Raw genomic sequence first — 19,331 nt, 5'->3', positions numbered from 1 at the left:
CGGACGGGGGATCGTTACAGACAAACCTCCTCTCGAGAGGGGGCCTTCTGGAGAGGCACAGACTGTCAAACACTGAGGACTGTCGTGACCATCTCTGGACCAAATACTACAACTCACATGTTTTAACGACACAACAAACCCACCCAAACCCTCTAATTAAAACCGTATAGAAGTGATGCAGTTAAAACAAATACTTTTTTGTCTGACCAAAGGAGGAATTTTTTTTGACTTGTCACATTTTTAAAAGTTTTCCACCATAAAAGTATTCTTTAAAGTACAATAATTTTCACCACCACAGATTTAGAATTTTGGGTAAGAATATATTTTCTCATAAAAGTTCTACCAAAAATAGACTTTTTCCTTAACTTAAAAATACAGCTTTGGAAAGCAAAATTGGGAGTTGTTATAATTCATTACATGTTTTATAAACAGCAGTGAAAGAAATCAACAGAACAGATTCAGTTTTTAAATATAAAAATGTTCATTTCAAAAGCTTGACTTTGTCCTTTAATAACTTAAAGGTGGGGTTCTTGCTGATTTTCTTGTTAAAGATGGTCAGGAGCTCCTCTTCAGACTTGTGATGTTCATTCGTCACCGCATAATACTGAGCTAAAACCTTCACAAAGAAAAACAATCATCAAATGGGTGATTTTTCCTGAAAATTTACCTAGAACGTTCTTCCTTTAACCCAGAAGGAGGCCAACAGTACGAAATAAAAGGAACCCAGGTACTGGCAGCACAGGTGTGTCCTGTGGGAATCCAGGCACCTGCACACATAGGAGCACCCCGCTGGTGTGTTACCCCGAGACACAGAGTCAGACACAAAAACAGAAGAAACCACTGCTCTGGAATAAGCGAAAGAGAGCAAAATACCAAGAACAGTCATTTTCAAGTTTAATATGGGAGGAGCTTAATTCGCTGAGGAGCTAGTGAGCAGCTCGGAAATCACTGAGATACAAACAGATGTGCAGTATTTTAGATTAAACAAACAAACTGTACATCTTAAAATAAAGAAGGGGCTCTCCCCAGCTTCTGGACCTGGGTTCCGGCGCCATACCTTTTTCCGTAGCTTTTTGATGGCTACTTCATTGTCTGGGGCCTGTTTCAGAACTGCTTTAATAGTTCCTTTCCAGTTGAACTTCCCTACAATGTAAAGAATGATACGTCAAACATTTTGTTTTGGTGCACTACCGGAGGGATAAAGAAACCATCTGGGTGACGTCTGTTTGCCACCCCGGAAATGAACCCACCCTTGGCGGTACCGAGTAGCAGGTGCCTGACCCGTCCGAGCACAGTGGCCGAAAGCCTGACTCGCCGTCCAGGACTCGCTCTCAGAGGGAGCGGGTCATGGAGGCATCCTAAGTACCATCACCACTACAAGAACAAAGCAGGAGGAATAAGCTTCCCAGTCTCAAGACTTCTGATGTAGTTACAGTGATCAAGACCGTGTGGTATTTGTAAAGGGACAGATACACAGATCAATGAAACAGAATTAAGAACCACAATAGAACTACACAAATACGCCAAACTGATTTTTGACAAAGGCAGTTCAATGAGGTGAGAGCCTTCTCAACAAATGGTGCTGACGGACAAAGAAGTGAACCTTGTACTGAGTTTCATACTTTACATAAAAATCAACTCAAACGGGATCACGGGTTTAAGAATAAAATATAAAACTTTAAAACATTCAGGAAAAAATACAGAAAAAAAAAAATCTTTGGGATCCCGGGCTAATAAGCAAAGAGTTCTCAGACTTGGCACCAAAAGCATGACCTGTTAAAGGGAAAATTACAAATGAGGCTTCATCAAAACTAAAAAATTTGCTCTATAAAAGATTCTGTTAATGGGGCGCTTGGGTGGCTCAGTCAGTTGAATGTCTGACTCTTGATTTTGGCTCTGGGTCATGAGATCTAACCTGTTTCTGGGCTCTGCACGGAGCGTGGAGCCTGCTTGGGATTCTCTCTCCCCCTCTGGCCCCACCCCGCATCATGTTCTCTTTCTCTCTTTAAAAAAAAAAAAAAAAAGGGAGGGGCGCCTGGGTGGCTCAGTCGTTAAGCGTCTGCCTTCGGCTCAGGTCATGATCCCAAGGTCCTGGGATCAAGCCCCGCATTGGGCTCCCTGCTCTGCGGGAAGCCTGCTTCTCCAGCTCCCACTCCCCCTGCTTGTGTTCCCTCTCTCGCTGTGTCTCTCTCTGTCAAATGAATAAATAAAATCTTAAAAAAAAAAAAGGAAAAAATTTTAAAAAGATTCTGTTAAGAGAATAAAAAGCTATAAACTGAAGGAAAAAAAAAAACTTACAAACCACATATCCCACAAAGAATTAGTATTTAGGACTGGATATGTAAAGAACTCTCAAATCTTTAACAGTAAGAAAGAAAACCCAGTATGAAAATGGGCAGGAGACAAGAACAGACTTTATAATGAAGAGATAACACAGATGGCGCAAATAAGTACATGAAAAATGTTCAACATCATTAGGGATAATAAAATCACCCCAAGCTATTACTACACACTTATCAGAATGGAAAAAAAAAATAGTACCACCGCCAAAGCCTGGCCAGGATGTGGGAGAATGGGTGAGTCTGACACTGCTGGGGTGATACTGAATGGTACAGCCACTCTAGAAAATGCTGGCAGTTCCTTTAAAAGCTCAATATGCAGTCACCACACCACACAGCAATTGCGCTCCTGGACATTTCTTCCAGAAAAAGTCATGTGTGCTCCACACAAAAACCCTACCTAAATGCTGACACAGCTTTATTCGTAGCAACCAGAGACTGGAAACCCACACGTTCTTCAAGAGATGAACGGTCAAACAAACTCGTCCATCCATGCCATGGAGTAGGACTTAATGAAAGGACTGGATTACCAATTTGTGCAGCAACCTGGACATACCTCCCGAGAATAAGGCTGAGGGAAAAGAGTTAATCTCAAAAATTCACATACTAAATGATGCCATTTGGGTAACGTTCTGAAAGTACGAAATTACAAAAGTGGTGAGCAGATCAGTGATTGCTGGGGGCAAGTGGGGTGGGGGAGAAACAGACATGCTCCACCGGGCCCCCAGTGGGGCTCCCTGTGGCGGTGGGAACCTTCCTCTTGACTGTACTGATGTCAGCACCCTGGTGGAGACACTTAGTTGTGCAGGGTGTGACCCTTGGAAGAAACTGGGAAAAGGATACATGGATACTTAGGCCTCTTTTTACTTCTTAAAACTGCAAGTGAATCTACTATTGTCTTAAAACAACAACAACAAAAAAAGAATTTAAAAAAGCCTCATAGGTTCCAAGTCAGGTGTGGGTGGATTCCAAGCTAAGAGGTCTAACCCAGCTTAGGCGGTTACTGAACCTCCATTAATAATAAAGCCTCCATTTCCATTGGAATCCTGGGGTCTCTTCTTGATCAGCAGGACCCCAGGGAATGCTTCGGGCCCGAGGAAGTAGGAGCAGCTCTGTGGAGGAGGCAGCATTTTAGAGGAACGATGAAGGCCAAGGACTGGATTCTGACAGGTACACATTCTGGCTGAGGGAGTTCCAAGCAAGGAGACGTGGGGAACAGCTAAGTCTGGGGGGCACTTCTAGGAGAGTAAGGGGGGCAGGGTCAAGGGAAGCAGGGAGAAAGGAAAGGGAACATGGTCTCAGAAAGCCATGCTGGGTTTATCTTCAGGTCCAAAGATCATGTATTTCGAGTCGAGACAGTTTTACCCTTGAAGCCAGACAGACACTGGAGAGTGACCCACAGAGCTCTCCCCGGCTCCTCAAGAGCCACACCCTACCTGAATCTGCTCTGTCTTCCAGACAGTGCCTCTGGAGGGGAGGATCTGCCTGAAGGCCCCGGGTCATCTCCCTCTTCCCCACCCTGGGGGGCAGACCTCTCCAAATGACAGCAGTGATACCTTTTGCAGGAGCCTCATGGTTTTCTGGTTCTCCACCCTCAGGAGGTCCTGAGACCTTTCTCTGTTTCTTCTTAGAATCTGTGTCATCTAGGTAAGTAGAAAGATTAAAAAAAAAAAAAAAAAGATTTGCATTTATGATAGCAGCTACCATTTAATGAAAGGCACGCACGGCCAAGCCGTGTACGTCCACCATCTTGCCCACCGCCCAAGCAGCCCAGCACCGTGGGCTTCTCCTCCTCCACGTCATAGGAACACATGGCGAGTTGAGAGGTGCTCACTGGCCTGGCCTGAGCCCAAAGCTTATGCTCTTTGCCTTACTTGGTTCAAATGCGAGGTCTAACAGATCGCACCCAGCCCCAATTCACTGCTTTACGATCTGCTTCACAAAGCCCAGAGCATACGCTAGCCACGCACCTTCCGAGTGCTTCTGCTTTCTCTTCCCAGGCCGGGCTTTCGTGGGCTCCTCCTCGGCGTCTCCCGCGCGGGCCCCAGCTCCATCCTCTGCCCTGTCAGTGGCCCCCTTGGCCTTGCCCACCTTGCTCTGGCTCTTCTTCCCTGCAGAGCCCGGGGCCTCCCCTCCGGCCTCCTGCTCGGCATCCTGGCCTGTTTTGTGCTTTTTAGGCTTCTGATTCTTTGAATTCTCTTGGTGGTTTTCTAGTTTTAGTTCTTTCTTCTCTTTTTTCCTATTCTTCTGCCTTTCTTCCTTCCTTTCTCTTTTATTCTTCTTCACCTCTGCTTGCTTTTCTGTGCTGTCACGTGTTCCAGAGGCTGGGACCTTGGCGGAGACCTCTGTGTGGGGCGGGCGGGGTGGGCTGGCCGCCTGGGTGAGGGGCTGCTGGTGTTGACCCTTACTGACTGCTTCCTTATTACGAGGCAAAACCGAAAGACACATAAATACTCATTCCAGACCGTTGTTCACGTCACTGCACATGTCTACTGAGCAAATTGTTCCAAGAAGAATGTCTACGACTTACCATTTTATAACTCTGACCGCCCCCCCAAGAGCTAAAACATAGCAGTAAATATTATCAAATGGAAAAAAACTTCCCCCAGCCCACACGCCACCCTGCATTTAACAGACATTTTCATTCCACTGGAAAAGTGAAGAATCCTTATGTCACTTAAGCTAGACGTTTAATTTTAGTGAGCACTTAGGTGTGGCAGAAACCATGGGATTTACGCATCTGCAGACCTGGGTTCAAGCACCAGCTTGGTGAATTACTAGCCGGGTGACTCAGGGCAAGTTATTTATCTGCTCCGAACCGATTGCCTCACTGATAGAATGAAAGCTAGTAAGATGTACCTCATACAGCTGATGTATGAATAAAATGGGAAGTTATGGCATGTGCTAAGAGCAGCTCACGGGGCTCAGTAAGTAGATGGAGGATGCTCAAATAAGCCACTTCACGTACAGAAGAGGTTCTGTAAACTCTGCAGTACTAGACAGGTCTCATCTACTCATTATTCTGCACAGAGGATGACCCTTGGAGGAAGGGTCTCAGGGACACGTGGAGTAAGGACGCAGAGGAAGCTAAGGAGCTGCATGCCCTGGAGTAAGATAAACCTCCACTGCTGCACGACCTTCTTTGAGCCAGCACACAGATCCCACTGAGAACAGACTCCAGCAGAACGAGCCCCACTGTCTGCTGCACCCCGCCCCCGACTCTGAACATACGCTGGTCTCCATGACAGCCCTTTCCCCAGATGGCCGCAGCACTGGCCTGAACTGCTTCGTGAGTCCTAACGCGTCTGGACGGAGCTGCTTCAGGAACCGCTAGACTCCTCACCTAAGACCTACACCCCAGTCCCATCTTCATTAGTTACTGGCCAGGTGATAGGCCAAGTCACCTCCAGTCTTCTTCCTTTGGGAGCCTGGGTCTCAAGAAGGGAGCTCCTACCCCCCAAACTGAGCCAAGAAGGACTGGCTTTGACTTACGCCTCATTTGGTGCTCAGCCCTGGCTGAGAGCACAGCCCCCAGGAGAGGAACAATAAGCCTACTATCTGCTGTTTCCCCAGCAGCTCAGGGAAATCCTGTGCCAGGCCAGGCACATGGCGGGTGGGCAGGGAATGAGCTCAGAAACAGACTCAGGAGGACGAAGGGGACAAAGTCGCCTCGCTCCTGGCCTGCAGTCTCATTCCTATCTTATAGTCAGGCACTGTTATGACCACTGAGAGCCACAGCCCTCAGCCTCCCTTCTGCCCAGTTCAGACCATGTCTCCAGCTGATGCCTTCGCTCTGCACCCAGAGCGGGGGGATAGTCACCCCATCTTGCAGCCACTCGGTAATGGGTGGACAAACTCATCCCCCATCTTCTTTCTACTTCATTCCAGACTCTCTTTAAATGTGGTCTCTTCAGTGATGCCTTCATTGACCCTCTTTCTGAACAGAGCCCCTCCCACCCCGCACCCCTCCTCCTGCCTTCCATTTCTTCCTCGAGCTTCCCATGCCCTGTCCTGCTGTTCTGGCCCAGATCGACATACACAGTCATCTGTCCCACACTGGGACACAGCTCTGCGAGGGCAGGACCTCGGCCTGATTACAGCTGCCTGCGCAAGGACCAGGCGAGCTGTGCTGGGGCAGAGGAAGCCTCCCCAGACGCGGACACAGGGCCTCCAGCTGGCTGGATCAACACCAGGGGCAGAGTGGCAATAGCTGTGTTTTACAGAGCTCAGTTACCGTGAGCTGTGTACTGATTATTCATTTATTCCGTAATACGCTCACGGTTTCAAAAGGGAAATCAGAAAAAACTTTTTTTTTGAACTTTGCAGTAAACTAAGTAATCCAAATCTTTGATTCTTACTTAAAAATAATGGAAATAACCTTTAGAAGGCACGTGCCACAGAAATGCTAATTATATGACTGGTGACGGTGCCCACTTGGGCAGCACACAGACTACAACTGGAATAATGCAGAGATTAGCGTGGCCCCGTGCAAGGACAGCATGCACAGAACTGCTTCTAAGATTTCAAAGGCCCAATTTGTATGTTCTGAAAGAGACAAATGCCAGGACAGTTTCACTGCCCAAACTATTCTAGGTAAGTCAGTCAACTCCCAGCAACGTGAGTAGAATAAAATACGGTCAGAAAACCCCACTGTTGTTTTTAAAACTACTAATGATGTAAGTCTCCAAACGGGATGTAAGCTCCAAGTAGGATCAAAGTGCAAATGAATTAATGGGGAAAAAATTTTTAATTTAACAATGTCACGAATAAGGTGGCCACACAATATCAAACCAAGACTCTCTGCATGGAGTCCACATCTAGGGGTCTCTCAGATCGAACCTGAGAGGTGGTTAACTGAATTACTCCAGTGGGGTTCTCATTCCACAGAGGGAAGGAGACAGATGCTTAGCAGGTGCCCACTACCCACAAGCACCCACAGAAAGGGGTGCTTTCAAGCCTCAGCTGCTTTAATCCAGGTATGGGGCCTTCTGTGAACCCCGCACCTAAAAGAACCCCTAGTCACTCCTACGTCCTCCCTGTTTATTCTCTGCATGGCACTGTCGCCACCTGAGATATTATACATTTTTTGTTGAGGGCCTGGCACAGATCAGGTGCTCACCAAGTACTGAATAAATGCATGAATAGGACGATCCATTTTTCTTTAAGACAAGGAAACGGAGGCTCAGAGAGGTTAAATAAAGTGCCCAAGATCAAACATTTGGCCAGCAGCACAGCAGGGGTTCAAGCCAGGTCTGTCAGACACTCAAGCTCCTGCTCCTTCCAGGACCTCCCACTGCCTGGCCTCTAAGCAGACTGTCTCGTGTTAGCTGGTACCATTATCAAACATTGGGATTAAATACCTTTCTCTGCACAATAAGGAAATCTTCTCTGCAGTGCATTCAGTTTATTCTTTCCCATAAATGAAGGCACAAAGAGGCTCTCTGAAAAAGAAGGCTGTCTTGACCTCCAAAAATAAGACATTCCCATTTCATTATTACTAATCACTTTTACCACACTGCAAATCTAAAATTACATCTGACTTACATTGCTGGAAGCTTCAGAAAAGATATTCCACACCTGTTCCAGAATAGATTCATTATGAACTTTTAAACTGTTCTTCATCCAATTCTGTAAGGAACAAAGGAAAAAAAACAAACACGCATTTGTTCCATTTTGACAGGTGCATGGCATGCTCCATCACCAATGGGCCACACATCCCCTCCATTTAGGGAAGGCACCGCAAATCCATACCTGAAATTTTGCCTTTTTCCTGGGAACGTTGTCAAAACCACTAATTTGCTCTAAAAGTTCTCTCACTTTGGGGCTGACATTGGGTCTTTTTACTAATTCATTAATTTTCTACAAAAAAGGAAGATAAAACAAAAATAATAAACAACTGGCACAGGAGTTTCATGAAAGCCAAATTAAGTGTCCTTCCCATGGCAGAGGTTTCTCATTCCAAGGCTAGATTTTACATTAATGTTGTCTATGCTTACAAATTCACCACAGTACTAGAAGTCCTAACCAGAGCAATTAGGCAAGAAAAAGAAATAAAGGCATCCAAATTAGAAAGAAGTAAAATCATCTCTGTTCATAAATAATTTTGTCTTACCTGTAGGACACCCTAAAGATTCCACAAAAAATCCCATTAGAACCAATAAATTCAGCAGTCACAGGACGCAAAATCCACACTTGAAAATTAAGTTCTAGATTTCTATACACTAACAAACACTGAGAATAAAATTAAGAAAACAACTCCATTTACAATAACATCAAAAAGAATGAAATACTTAAAAATAAATAATCATTAAGGAGGGGAAAGACTTATATGCTGAAAACTGTAAACCTTATTGAAAGAATTTAAAGAAGACACAAATAAGGTTCCTGGCTGGCTCAGTTGGAGGAGTGTGTGACTCTTGATCTCAGGTTTGTGAGTTCAAGCCCCATGTTGCATGTACAGATTACTTAATAATTAATGTTTTTTAAAAAAAGATGATTTTTTTTTTTTAATTTTTTTTTTTATTTAGTTATTTGACAGAGAGATAGAGAGAGAGCACAAGTAGGCAGAGAGGCAGGCAGAGGGAGAGGGAGAAGCAGACTCTCCACCGAGCAGGGAGCCCGATGTGGGGCTTGATCCCAGGACCCTGGGATCATGACCTGAGCCGAAGGCAGCCGCTTAACCGACTGAGCCACCCAGGTGCCCCTAAAAAAAGATGATTTAAAAAATAAAGAAAGAAGACACAAATAAATGGAAAGACATCGTGTGGGTTGAAAGACTTAGTATTAAGATGGCAATACTAACCAAAGTGATGGACAGATTCAAATGCAATCCTATGAAAATCCAATTGACATTTGTGGGTTTTTTGCAGAAATAGGAAACTCCATCCTAAAATTCACATGAAATCTGAAGGGACACCAAATAGCTACAATAATCTTGAAAAAGAATAAAGTTGGAGGCCTCATGCTTTCTCATTTCAAAGCTCAGCACAAAGCGAGTGTATCACAGAAGCTTGGCACTGCCATAATGATGGACATGTCAACCGGTGCGAAAGGGCAAATATTGTATGATTTCACTTATACGAAGTCCCTAGAGTAGTCAAATTCAGAGAGAGAGAAAGCAGAATGGTAGGTGCCAGGGGCTGGGAAGGAGGGGACATGAGGAGTTAGTGTTTGACAGGGACTGAGTTTCAGTTTGGGAAGATGAAAACGTTCTGGAGATGGATGGTGGTGATGGTTGTACAACAGTGTGAATGTACTTAATTGTATACTTAAAAATTGTTAAAGTGGTAAATGCTATGTCATGTGTAACTTGCAATTTTTTAAAAACTTGGAAAAAAAAGAAAATAAACCCAAAGTATCAAACAAAAATGACTATTACAGACTAGGAAATTACTTGAGGACCAAGACGACAAGCAGCATTAAGACCTAATAAATAAATCTGAAATGGCAAGAACAGAACAGAGATGAAAATTAAATTAGTGACCTAGGAAATGCTTATGGCAATCTCAGTGAAGGCAGAAGAGAAAAGACAGTTATTAAAGCAAGGGCAATGACAGCACACAAGACAGATGGTCACCCATGAGCCAACAGGACAAATCAATATAACATAATGCAGGACAATGGTCTGCGTTAGGAAAGAAAGCTACATATAAACAGACCAGAAAAAATGGATACAGGAGACTAAGAGAAGGGGGAGACAAAGACTCTGTAGGCCCTCAGGCAGAAAAACAAATCAAGACAATGACACAGGTGAACAAGGACGAAGTCACGGTGGCTGGGCACTGGCCAGAATGGCACGAGTGTCAGAAGAGACCAGGGCACTGGTGACAAAGCTCGGAGGAAAACACCGTGGCCCAAGCAAGCGGGCGACCTCTCCCTGACCCACCTATCCACTCTGTGAGCACAGAGACATCTAGAACGATGCTCCGAGAACAATAACACTGACAGGATTCCAAAATTCTGTCTTTAAAACTGAAGGGTTTAGGATTGAAAGAACAAAACCCCCGAGTCCAGCTGTCGGGAGAGGTCACAGCCGGCTCGGTTTATTCTCCCAGCATTCCACATTTAGCCTCATCCATCTGTTCACACGGTCAGCTAGGGGCTCAGGGAGGAGTCCGACAGCTGGTGGGCAGGTGGACCAGGACAGAAGCTGAAGGACAGCTCTTGATCTAGAATACAGTGACAGCGCGACTGAAGCCTGATAGTTTACAGCAGGCCCTAGCAAACCTCTACTGTAAAGGGCCAGGTAGTACAGATTTTAGGCTTTGCAGATCACCTGGTTTCTGTCCCAACTACTCAACGCTGCCCTGGTAGCTCTAAGTAACAACATACAACATGTAGACAAATGGGCATGGCTGTGGTGGGCTGCAGCCTGTGGACCCCTGCCTTTAGAGGATTTCATTCAAGACGTGGTAGAACTCCTACACCCAGGTACCGCAAGCTCGGGGCCTAGAATGTCATCTGTTTCTTGAGGGGGATCAAGATATAGTACGAGCCCAAAAGTGAGGCTGATGGTTGCCGGTCTAAATATCTTCGTTATAAAAAGGAGTTTCTCAATCTGCACCGGGCACCTAGTTCTTTGTGAATGGAGGATTTTGCCTCCCAGGAGTTTGCCAACTCAGTAAGGTAGTGAATGCCAGAAAACTCACATTTAAACTCTAACATTAAAGGGAGCTAACTATTATTTATTTGGTTTCTAGGAGAATAGAGAATTTCCACAAAGACAGCATTTGTCTTTTGTTTCTTTTTTTTTTTTTAAGATTTTACTTATTTATTTGACAGAGAGAGAAGAGGGGAGAGAGCACAAGCAGGGGGAGTGGCAGACAGAGGGAGAGGGAGAAGCAGACTCCCTGCTGAGCAGGGAGCCCAACTCGTGGCTTGATCCCAGGACCTTAATTTAAGATCATGACCTGAGCCGGAGGCAGACGCTTAACCGACTGAGCCACCCAGGCACCCCTGTCTTTTCTTTCTCCTGCCTTCTATTCTGAATCCTTCCTGCTATCTGTTCTGTAAATGGTGGGTACCATCTCTCAGTAAATTAGGGATTTTGCTGCTTTTGCCATTTTTACTGTGCATGTTTCCATTTTATTTAAGTAGAAAATTACTTATATTTATGAAAATATCTTTATTTTGCCCGATTCTGATGACTGATAGGTGTGGCAGATTACAACATGGTTTATGTGATAAAAGCTGAATTATCACTAGAAGCAGATAAAGATTAGAAAGCTTCCATTCAGTCTCATAGCCAAGGAAAAGATAGTGAGAATTCTAAAACGTTTTTGCAAGAAGTCTGCAAAACATACGGGTTAAAGACAAAATACACCGCAACTGTATTAACAGAGAAATAAAGAACTCTTTGTCATGATTCAGTTGTTCAAAACCTCATTCTGTTCCAAGACATGAGGTTTCTGCGTCTTGCCTGCACATATGATGCGGTTGTTCTTAGGCTTCCGGAGAAAGCGGAAGATGTCAGAAGAAGCTACCTGATGAATTAGAAAGACCTTACCTGAATCCATGCCTGCTGTTTAATATCGCCTTTGTGGGTTTTACCTTCATAACCTTTGCCACCATACTTCTGTTCTTCACTGATGCATTTGACGTGGTTTTTGTAGTCATCACCCCTTCAAAGTGATAGAAAGTTCCACTATCAGACTGGTTCTCCTACTGGAGGCTCCATCTGATGCTCATATGCTGCTCCTGCCTTCTGCACGCCACAGTTTTACTATGCTTATCACCTCCTTCCTCCAAACTGTTCAATATAAAGCCCGCCCCCAAACTGTCTACCCATTTTTATACAAATGTCTTAAACCCCACTGAAAGGCAGTATTTTTTTTTTTTTTTTGTCCTAAGTGAGTATATATAGAATATAAGAAAGAAAAGTAATTCTCTGCAATGGGGTGGCTTTAGCTTAAGAAACAAAATCTCTATGATTTTCTGGTAATATAGTAGGCTGTCACTAATTCGTTGTAGAATAAGTTAAAAGCTGGAGTAAAATGGTGGTATCTTGTCACTAAAAAGTTCTAGATGTGCAAGTCTTGGCAAACAAGGAGACTCGGTTCTATCTCCTACGATCATTTTGAAGCTCCATGGGATCCTTGGGGAAATGTTTGGGACCAGGTCCCCCAGTGAAAAACAACCCAATTTTCACCTGTTTTATAGATCAGGCTTCCTCCCAGGATTAGTTATGAACAAAGTCTTTAGCAGTTTCCAAAAGTTGTTTTTAAAAAATCACTGCTCTAAAATGAAATTAAAATGGACTTTTAGCAAATGTCATCGAAACACCACAGAGGACACTGAGGCCGATGCACCAAAAACTGCCTTTGCACGTAAACCGCGTGAAGCTGAAGGGGACTCAGCAGAAGACTGAGGTGAGCCGTCTGCAAATAATGACCCACCTCAGGAAAGAGTAGGCAAGCAAGTCAAAGATCTGTCCTGCCCCCACGCCCTAGTCCTCACCTTTCCAGAGACGCCTCAGTGGAAGTACCTGACACACTCGGGGGCCAGGAGCTCACTCCTACCATCATCTGTGAACTTCTAGGGGGGCCAGGAGCTCACTCCTGCCATCATCTGTGAACTTCTGGGGGGACCCAGTCTCCCCTGAGGCCCCCGCTACTGTGAATGAGTCAGCTCTTTTTCTGGTTTCTAAATTCAGCTCTTCAGTGTGACCAGCACACCGTACTCCTGAAGCCTTACGATGGGTGGTCACCTCTCAGGGTCTGGTAATGGTGGCTAGGAGGTGTCACTGAGTGCCACCGACAGACCAAATGCTCCAGACATCCTCAGCCCCCCTCCCTTTAGCTTCTCTTTGGACCGTCCTTAGAAAGCAAAGAGGCTGTAAAGCACTTTTTTTCTTAATTTCTTTCCTTAAACTTGCCTCCATTTTTTTTTTTTTTTTTTTTTAAAGATTTTATTTATTTATTTGAGAGAGAGAGAATGAGAGACAGAGAGCATGAGAGAGAGGAGGGTCAGAGGGAGAAGCAGACTCCCTGCCGAGCAGGGAGCCCGATGCGGGACTCGATCCTGGGACTCCAGGATCATGACCTGAGCCGAAGGCAGTCGCTTAACCAACTGAGCCACCCAGGCGCCCCATTTTTTTTTTCTTTTTTTTTTTAAGGCTTCATGGGGCCAGGGCTTCTAAAACTGGTCTGGACCTTTACTTTGATCTACATGAATTATGTAGAACTTACCAGAAATCTTTACCGCAGTCAATGCAAGACAGGCATTCACAGTTCCTGCAAATAGCCACATGCTTTTCCACTTGTACTTTCTTCACTGATTCACCACATGCATTGCATGTAAAAAATACCATTTTTAGCTAAATGGTTAAGTATTCTCTATCCAAGGCAGGTTTGAAGTCTTGTCCTAAGAGAAAATTAAAAGAAAGGAAAAAATAATTATCATCGTAATCTGAAACTTCTATCCCCAATAAACACTCATACAGCTCACTTTTCAACCATAATTTCACGTAAAATAGCTACAAAAAACAGAATCAAAGTTGATTAGCAAACTACATAAAACTCTACCAGCATGTAAGTGAAGTTATTACTAACAGTGATAGCGGCTGGCATTTGTTAAGCACATGCTTACCATGTGCAGGCCTGTTCTAAGAGCTTTATACATATTACCCTATTTAGTCTTCATAGCAACCCTGTGAGGGAAGGACTGTTACTGTGCACAATTTACATGGCGAGTGGATACAGAGATTAAGTTACTTCTCCAAGGTCACACAGTAGCAGACCCAGGATTTAAATTTGGCAGGCTGGCTCTCCGGAAGAAGTTTTAGGGGCATTAAGCAAAATGTCTTACCTTTTCTAATGTTAAGCTTGCTTGCTCGCCTTCCCCTTGCCTTTAGATGTGAACTGCCAAATTATTTCAGAACACAGTGAGTGGGGAATTCAGGAAGGATGTCTAAATGAAGAGGTCTAAATATTTCTGAAGAGGTCTTATATGAAATGACGAGGTCTAAATGAAGAGGTCTAATGAAGAGATCTAAATATTTCTCAAAGCACAGAAAACATTCATATAGGCATGACTGTGTATCCACAGGTGTTAAATATGAGGGTGTGCCCCTCAGTTTTAGTGGACAGGGAGTAGGTGAGGGAGGGGCCACCTTCATGTGGCTTCTTATCAGATCAATAAAGAAGTGGAACCATGTATCAAGGTGTCCCAGCTGCTGGGCGCTGAATTACTGGACGGCATTCAGACCGTGTCCCAAGCATTGCTCTGAGATTTAGTATGTCTGTGCAAATACATAACCACAATTTACAGATTTCATGGAAACACTCCTGTGCTCAACAAAACACAAATTCATCCAAAAGTATTACAGGAGTCACAGTAACTTTCCATGGCTACATAATTTTTTAATCACTACATCCTTAAAGAATATTGTCATTTTATGTTATAAATGAGTTTCACAGCAAAAATATTGACAACTGCTTGATCCAGCACCTTTTTCCTCCTTATTATAAAGGCGAAGGTGAGGGTCAAGTAAACTGGTGCACTCTGATTCATACAGAAATCCTTCAGCACAGATGAGCAGTTGGGTTCACAAGAGAATTCCCATGCACGAAATCATGCTCTCTCTTCCACTCCCATGTTCTGGGTCACTGTCAGGGCTTTCCCTTGCCTTTAGCCTTGAATGGAAATGTACATCCTGGCTGCAACCCCAGGGTTTACAAAGGCCCAGCCGTCTCTCGTGGAAGCCTCTCGCCCTGTGGGGCACTGCTGGACATCAGCTTGCCTGATCCGCTACATACAAAGGCAGGTCCCCGGCTCCGGGTTCCCCTGCACAGCTTGCCATCAGTGTGGCAAGGGGGGGCATGTGGTCAGCTGCAGCCTCGCACCCAATCCAGATGGAAGCAAACATGATTGTTCTGGGATGTGAGGCAACCACGACCATCTCTCATCTGGTTATCGTAAAGATGGTCAGCTAGTCACAAGTGCTGGGGAGCTGCCATCACGTGGACTACGACCCAGCTCCCTCCAACCCTGTGTTCTGCAGGCCGCAGATGGACGCTCAATGGCAGACAACGAGATGGCCAGCTGCTCTGCCTCACAAGGGGAGAACAAAGGCCAGAACGAGAACCAACGCGTTATTCAATAGTCTGTGGGGGCACTTTTGTGTAAGAACGAGAGCAAATCGTTAATTCGTCACCAAGAAATGGATGGCCATTGTAACCACAAGGTACAAGCAGCTGCGTTAAGCCAAATTATCTGCTGAAAAATTTAAAAGTACTTTCATTATGAAATCCAATGATGAAAAATACCCCCTCAAACTTAAGCTATGGCCTAGAGCCTTCTGACTTTCATTGCAGAAGTCTGTTCTGTTTCTCGATTGAGGGGACAAGGGGAGGGGAGGTGATTTTGGCAAGCTTTGAGAGCCAACTGGGAGACTCAGTCTGTCACAGAACATCAGGAATTCAAGGCCCAGGGAGGATGGCTGGAAACAAAACTATCAACTGAAAGAAGCAAGTGATGTTGACAAAAAGGATGCTCGGAATATCTGTGCAAAACATGTTATCTCTCCGGGGATTAGCCATGCACGGTGTAAACGTCAATCAGAAGAGGATTAGAATTTGGTCACATGTCCCATTGGAAAAATACCCTTCGACCCTTTTCATTTGGTCTTTTGTGGCAAATGTTCACATTTAGAAATTTGTGGGGTTTTTTTTCTTTTTAAGCAGAACGGATAGCTTGTGGGAAAGTCACAACTCAGTCTCTCAGCGCCTCAGGGATTTTTAGAGCCACCGCTGCATTTTTACACTTGCTCTCAAATGGGGACAGTGTGGCCACCTGCTTGTTAACGAGATAAGGTTTGTAAGGAGCTTACCCCTCCCTTATTTAGAGCCCTGAGGACACCACAGCAGTGGCCAAGAGTCACCTTGATGATGCCTCATATCTGAACACCTTTCCTGTATGCAGTAAACACATGTGTGTGGGGGGGAGGGGGCTGCAAGGACAGCAAGCTCCGAACCATCCTAACTGCACAGCGGACAGGGTGGCCCAAGTCTTAGTGCAGGCTTAACAATTGCAGAAGCGTAAATGCTACAAGCTTACAAAAAGATGCCTTCTGAAAAGTCAGTCCCTCTGATGGAAGATAGCAGGTACTGCCTAGAACAAAAGATGAAACATACTCAAATTTCACAAAAGTAAATGTGAAAGAACTTTAAATAAACTTTCATATGGATATTTTTGGTAAATTTGTAACATTTACACTTCAGAAACTTGGAAAGCTGGAAACAAGCTGTATTAAGACTTTTAGGACACCCTGTCTGCAGGGCTCAGATACTACATATTTCAACATTTAGTCCCAAGTGTAAAGACATGATGGCATTCTTTATGGGGCTGAGCCTAAATACGGATCCCCTTGTCCTTCCCTGGCTCCCCAACTCTCTGACGGCAAGGCCAGGTCCCAGTATAGCCACAGAGATTCTTTGTGCTCTTCCTTCTAGAGATGTGGACACATGAAAAGAGAAAGCAGTGTTCGTGCACTGGTCAAGAGCATACTCAGGTTCTCACCCCAGGTAAGTCACTGTAATTCATTTCGGCAGACCTTTGGTCAATGCCAAGTGTGCATCAGGATCCAGATACACCTGGGTGCCTTCCGCAAAGGAGACCAGTCCCTGTGTGAGCTTCTGGCTGTCTACTCATCTGTCTGGTCAACTTACTGAGCTCTCAGCAGATACCATAACCCAAGAAAAAGATGACGTATTACAGAATACGATCATTAGCTCTCCATACAGCCATTTCACATTAACAATCATAACTGCACCCAACACCTCCAGAACAGGTGTGATCACATCACCACGCCAGCATCGGTAAGAGGAAATGGAGGCTCAAAGAGGTTAAGTGATTAGGCTGGAGACACAGGGAGTGGGAGAGGTGGCCTGAGACAAGCCCAAGCTTCTGCCGTGCCTTGTCATCTTGTCATGTTTGTGGCCATTTGTTTGGCCATTACTCAGCATGTGGGACCCTGAGACCCTCACCCCAAAAGAAAAACAACAACAAAAAACAAAAACAAAAAAGACCCTACAATGACCTTCCATTTTACACTGAAAGGACTCTAAGGTCCTCACACAGTGAGCAAGGACACCACCGGTGTCACAGTTGAAAATGTCAGGTGTTTGAAAATGAGGCTGAGCTGAGGCGAGCGAGTGGCAACAATAAGGGGCTGGGAACTTGAGAGGGACTTGGGGCACCTCAGGCTCCTCTTAACAGGATGGTGGCCACGTGCTATTGAATGTTCTGTTGACTCGGGGCCAGAGATCTGAGCTGGAGCCTGCACCTGCCAATGAAAAATGACCTCAAGCTATCCTAAGTTTCCAGATTCCGTTCACCTGTAAAATGGGTCTAATATCTAATAGGAGATAGGAAAGATTCATCCTTACCCAATGGTAGAAAGGATTTCTTATGACCTATTAATTTGCCCATCAATGCTATTACCCCCGGTCCCCTCCTAAACCCATGTCTCCTAAACATGACCCTCACTCATCTAGCTTCATAAATTCACTCATCTCCTCTGGCTCCCCGCCCCCTGGGGGCCTACTCTACCACCCTGTTCCCCGATACAAGGACCTCACCTTTAGTTCTGGAATTGCGATTTGGAGTTCTCTTTAAACCTTCCTGCCTCTACATTTTTATATGGTTTATTTTTACAAAAACTACATTCACTATTCTCAAAACATTCTCTCACAGACATGTGCACACAGACCTAAACCCCACCACCACTGCTAAAACAGCCCACTTGGGGGGCCAGGCTGGCAACCTCAGCACAATCCCCAATGAGCCCCGTGACCTCCAACAAGTCACTGTCCCCTCTGAACTTCAGGTTCTCCCATCTGTGAAACAAGGGGTCAGGAGCCCCTTCCAGAGGTAGAATTCCAAGAAACCAAGAGTATGGTGCAAGGGAAGGACAGAGGAATACACACTGCCCACCATCTTGCCTAAGCCCCTGAATGTGAGGTGAGGAGGCTCTCCACGTGCATTCACCCCATGAGTAGGTACATCTAGCTCCACTTAACAGATGAGCACAGGGAGGCTGCGAGAAGTTGAGCCGCGTCTCTCCACCTCCCCACGCACTACATCACCAGCATCCCTTCCCTGCTGTAACATCCGTGGAAGTCTACCACGTGTCAGACACTATGCTAGGCCCCGGGGCCTGGGGGTGCTGTGTGAGTCCCAAGTGAGCCCTCTTCAGGGAAGCGAGCCTTGCAAGTACACCCCACCTGTCTCCCCAGAGGGTAGGTGCTGCAGAAAATCCTGACATTTACTGGTCCAGGTGCCAAGCCCTGTCCCAGGTGGTTAATAAGTTTGTGCTCATGTACTCCTTGCAACACTCCTCCGAGTTCGGTTCTACAGTATTCCCTTTTGATAGACCAAGACACGGAGCACAAAACGATTAAGTAACTTGCAGAAGGCCACACATCCAGTTAGTGGCAAACCTGGACTCCCAGGCAGTTCTATACAGCGGCCCCAAGTCGGTGGTCTCAAGCGCTGTGCCCTAAGGCCTCCTCCAAGCCTCGGGGAGGACGAGAGCCTTGTCCCCAGCACGCAGCATGCTGAAGCCCAGTCCCGCGGTGACCCTGGACAGAAGGGGTTCCCGGCACGAGGACCCTTCCGTCTTAAAACCGGGAAGAATCGGTCATCCTAAGTCCAGGACTCCTTCCACCGCCCAGAGTACGAGGGAGATCTGAATGGGCCGCCTCCTCCTTCCGCGGGTAAGCCCAAGGAGGGGCTCTAAAGGTGGAAACGCAGGCATCGGCCCCACCGCCCGCTCCTGCGCCCCAGCCTCCCGGGTCGGACCTCTGGGCCGCCGCCCCTCACCTCTCAGCCAGCGCCAGCCAACGCCTTCAACCCGCCGCGACGAGCACGTGGAAAAGCCGCCGCCCGTCCAGCGCCGCAGCCGCTCCCTCCAGAGCGTCCCGGCGCAGAGCTCGCCTCGGGGCCGCCTCCCGCGCCTGCGCGCCGCGGCTACACTCCCGGCGGAAGTGACGG

General features: G+C 45.9%; 1 protein-coding gene and 1 long non-coding RNA gene across 4 annotated transcripts in view; one reads left to right on the top strand and one right to left on the bottom strand.

The window, feature by feature from the left end:
• Positions 1-16,863, top strand: part of LOC144381322 (uncharacterized) — a 29,910-nt gene extending 13,047 nt beyond the window's left edge. Inside the window, exon 3 of one of the 2 annotated variants that reach the window (XR_013446271.1) lies at positions 16,790-16,863. This is a non-coding gene — a long non-coding RNA (uncharacterized LOC144381322). Of the gene's footprint in view, positions 1-3,409; positions 11,704-16,789 lie in introns of those variants that run through there. The other variant, XR_013446269.1, reaches the window with a different exon arrangement.
• On the bottom strand, positions 300-19,310 carry LYAR (Ly1 antibody reactive). 2 transcript variants are annotated; one of them, XM_078068382.1, is made up of 10 exons: positions 19,161-19,308; positions 16,395-16,448; positions 13,526-13,700; positions 11,845-11,959; positions 8,091-8,198; positions 7,884-7,967; positions 4,310-4,757; positions 3,896-3,982; positions 1,058-1,143; positions 300-616 (listed from the first exon to the last, which is right to left on the bottom strand). In XM_078068382.1, the coding sequence occupies exons 3-10, from the start codon at positions 13,645-13,647 to the stop codon at positions 482-484; spliced, it is 1,185 nt and encodes a 394-aa protein (XP_077924508.1). In that variant the 5' UTR covers positions 13,648-13,700; positions 16,395-16,448; positions 19,161-19,308; the 3' UTR covers positions 300-481. The 2 variants fall into 2 exon arrangements, with proteins under 2 accessions (XP_077924508.1, XP_077924507.1); XM_078068381.1 differs by lacking the exon at positions 16,395-16,448 and having other exon boundaries at positions 19,161-19,310.
• Between the last annotated feature and the right edge of the window lie 21 nt (positions 19,311-19,331).

Source organism: Halichoerus grypus, chromosome 3 (genome assembly GCF_964656455.1).
Source record: "Halichoerus grypus chromosome 3, mHalGry1.hap1.1, whole genome shotgun sequence".
NCBI classification, from domain to species: domain Eukaryota; kingdom Metazoa; phylum Chordata; class Mammalia; order Carnivora; family Phocidae; genus Halichoerus; species Halichoerus grypus.
Note: the sequence above shows the minus strand (reverse complement) of the source record. Positions and strands in the feature narration are given on the sequence as shown.

Bases quoted from the DNA above. Each gene is read 5' to 3' on its own strand.
- LYAR (XM_078068381.1), bottom strand. From the start codon at position 13,647: ATGGTATTTTTTACATGCAATGCATGTGGTGAATCAGTGAAGAAAGTA. The intron at 8,199-11,844 runs GTAAGGTCTTTC...CCTTTTTTGTAG, and splicing joins AACAGCAGGCATGGATTCAG to AAAATTAATGAATTAGTAAA. The intron at 1,144-3,895 runs GTATCACTGCTG...TTTACATTGTAG, and splicing joins CCATGAGGCTCCTGCAAAAG to GGAAGTTCAACTGGAAAGGA.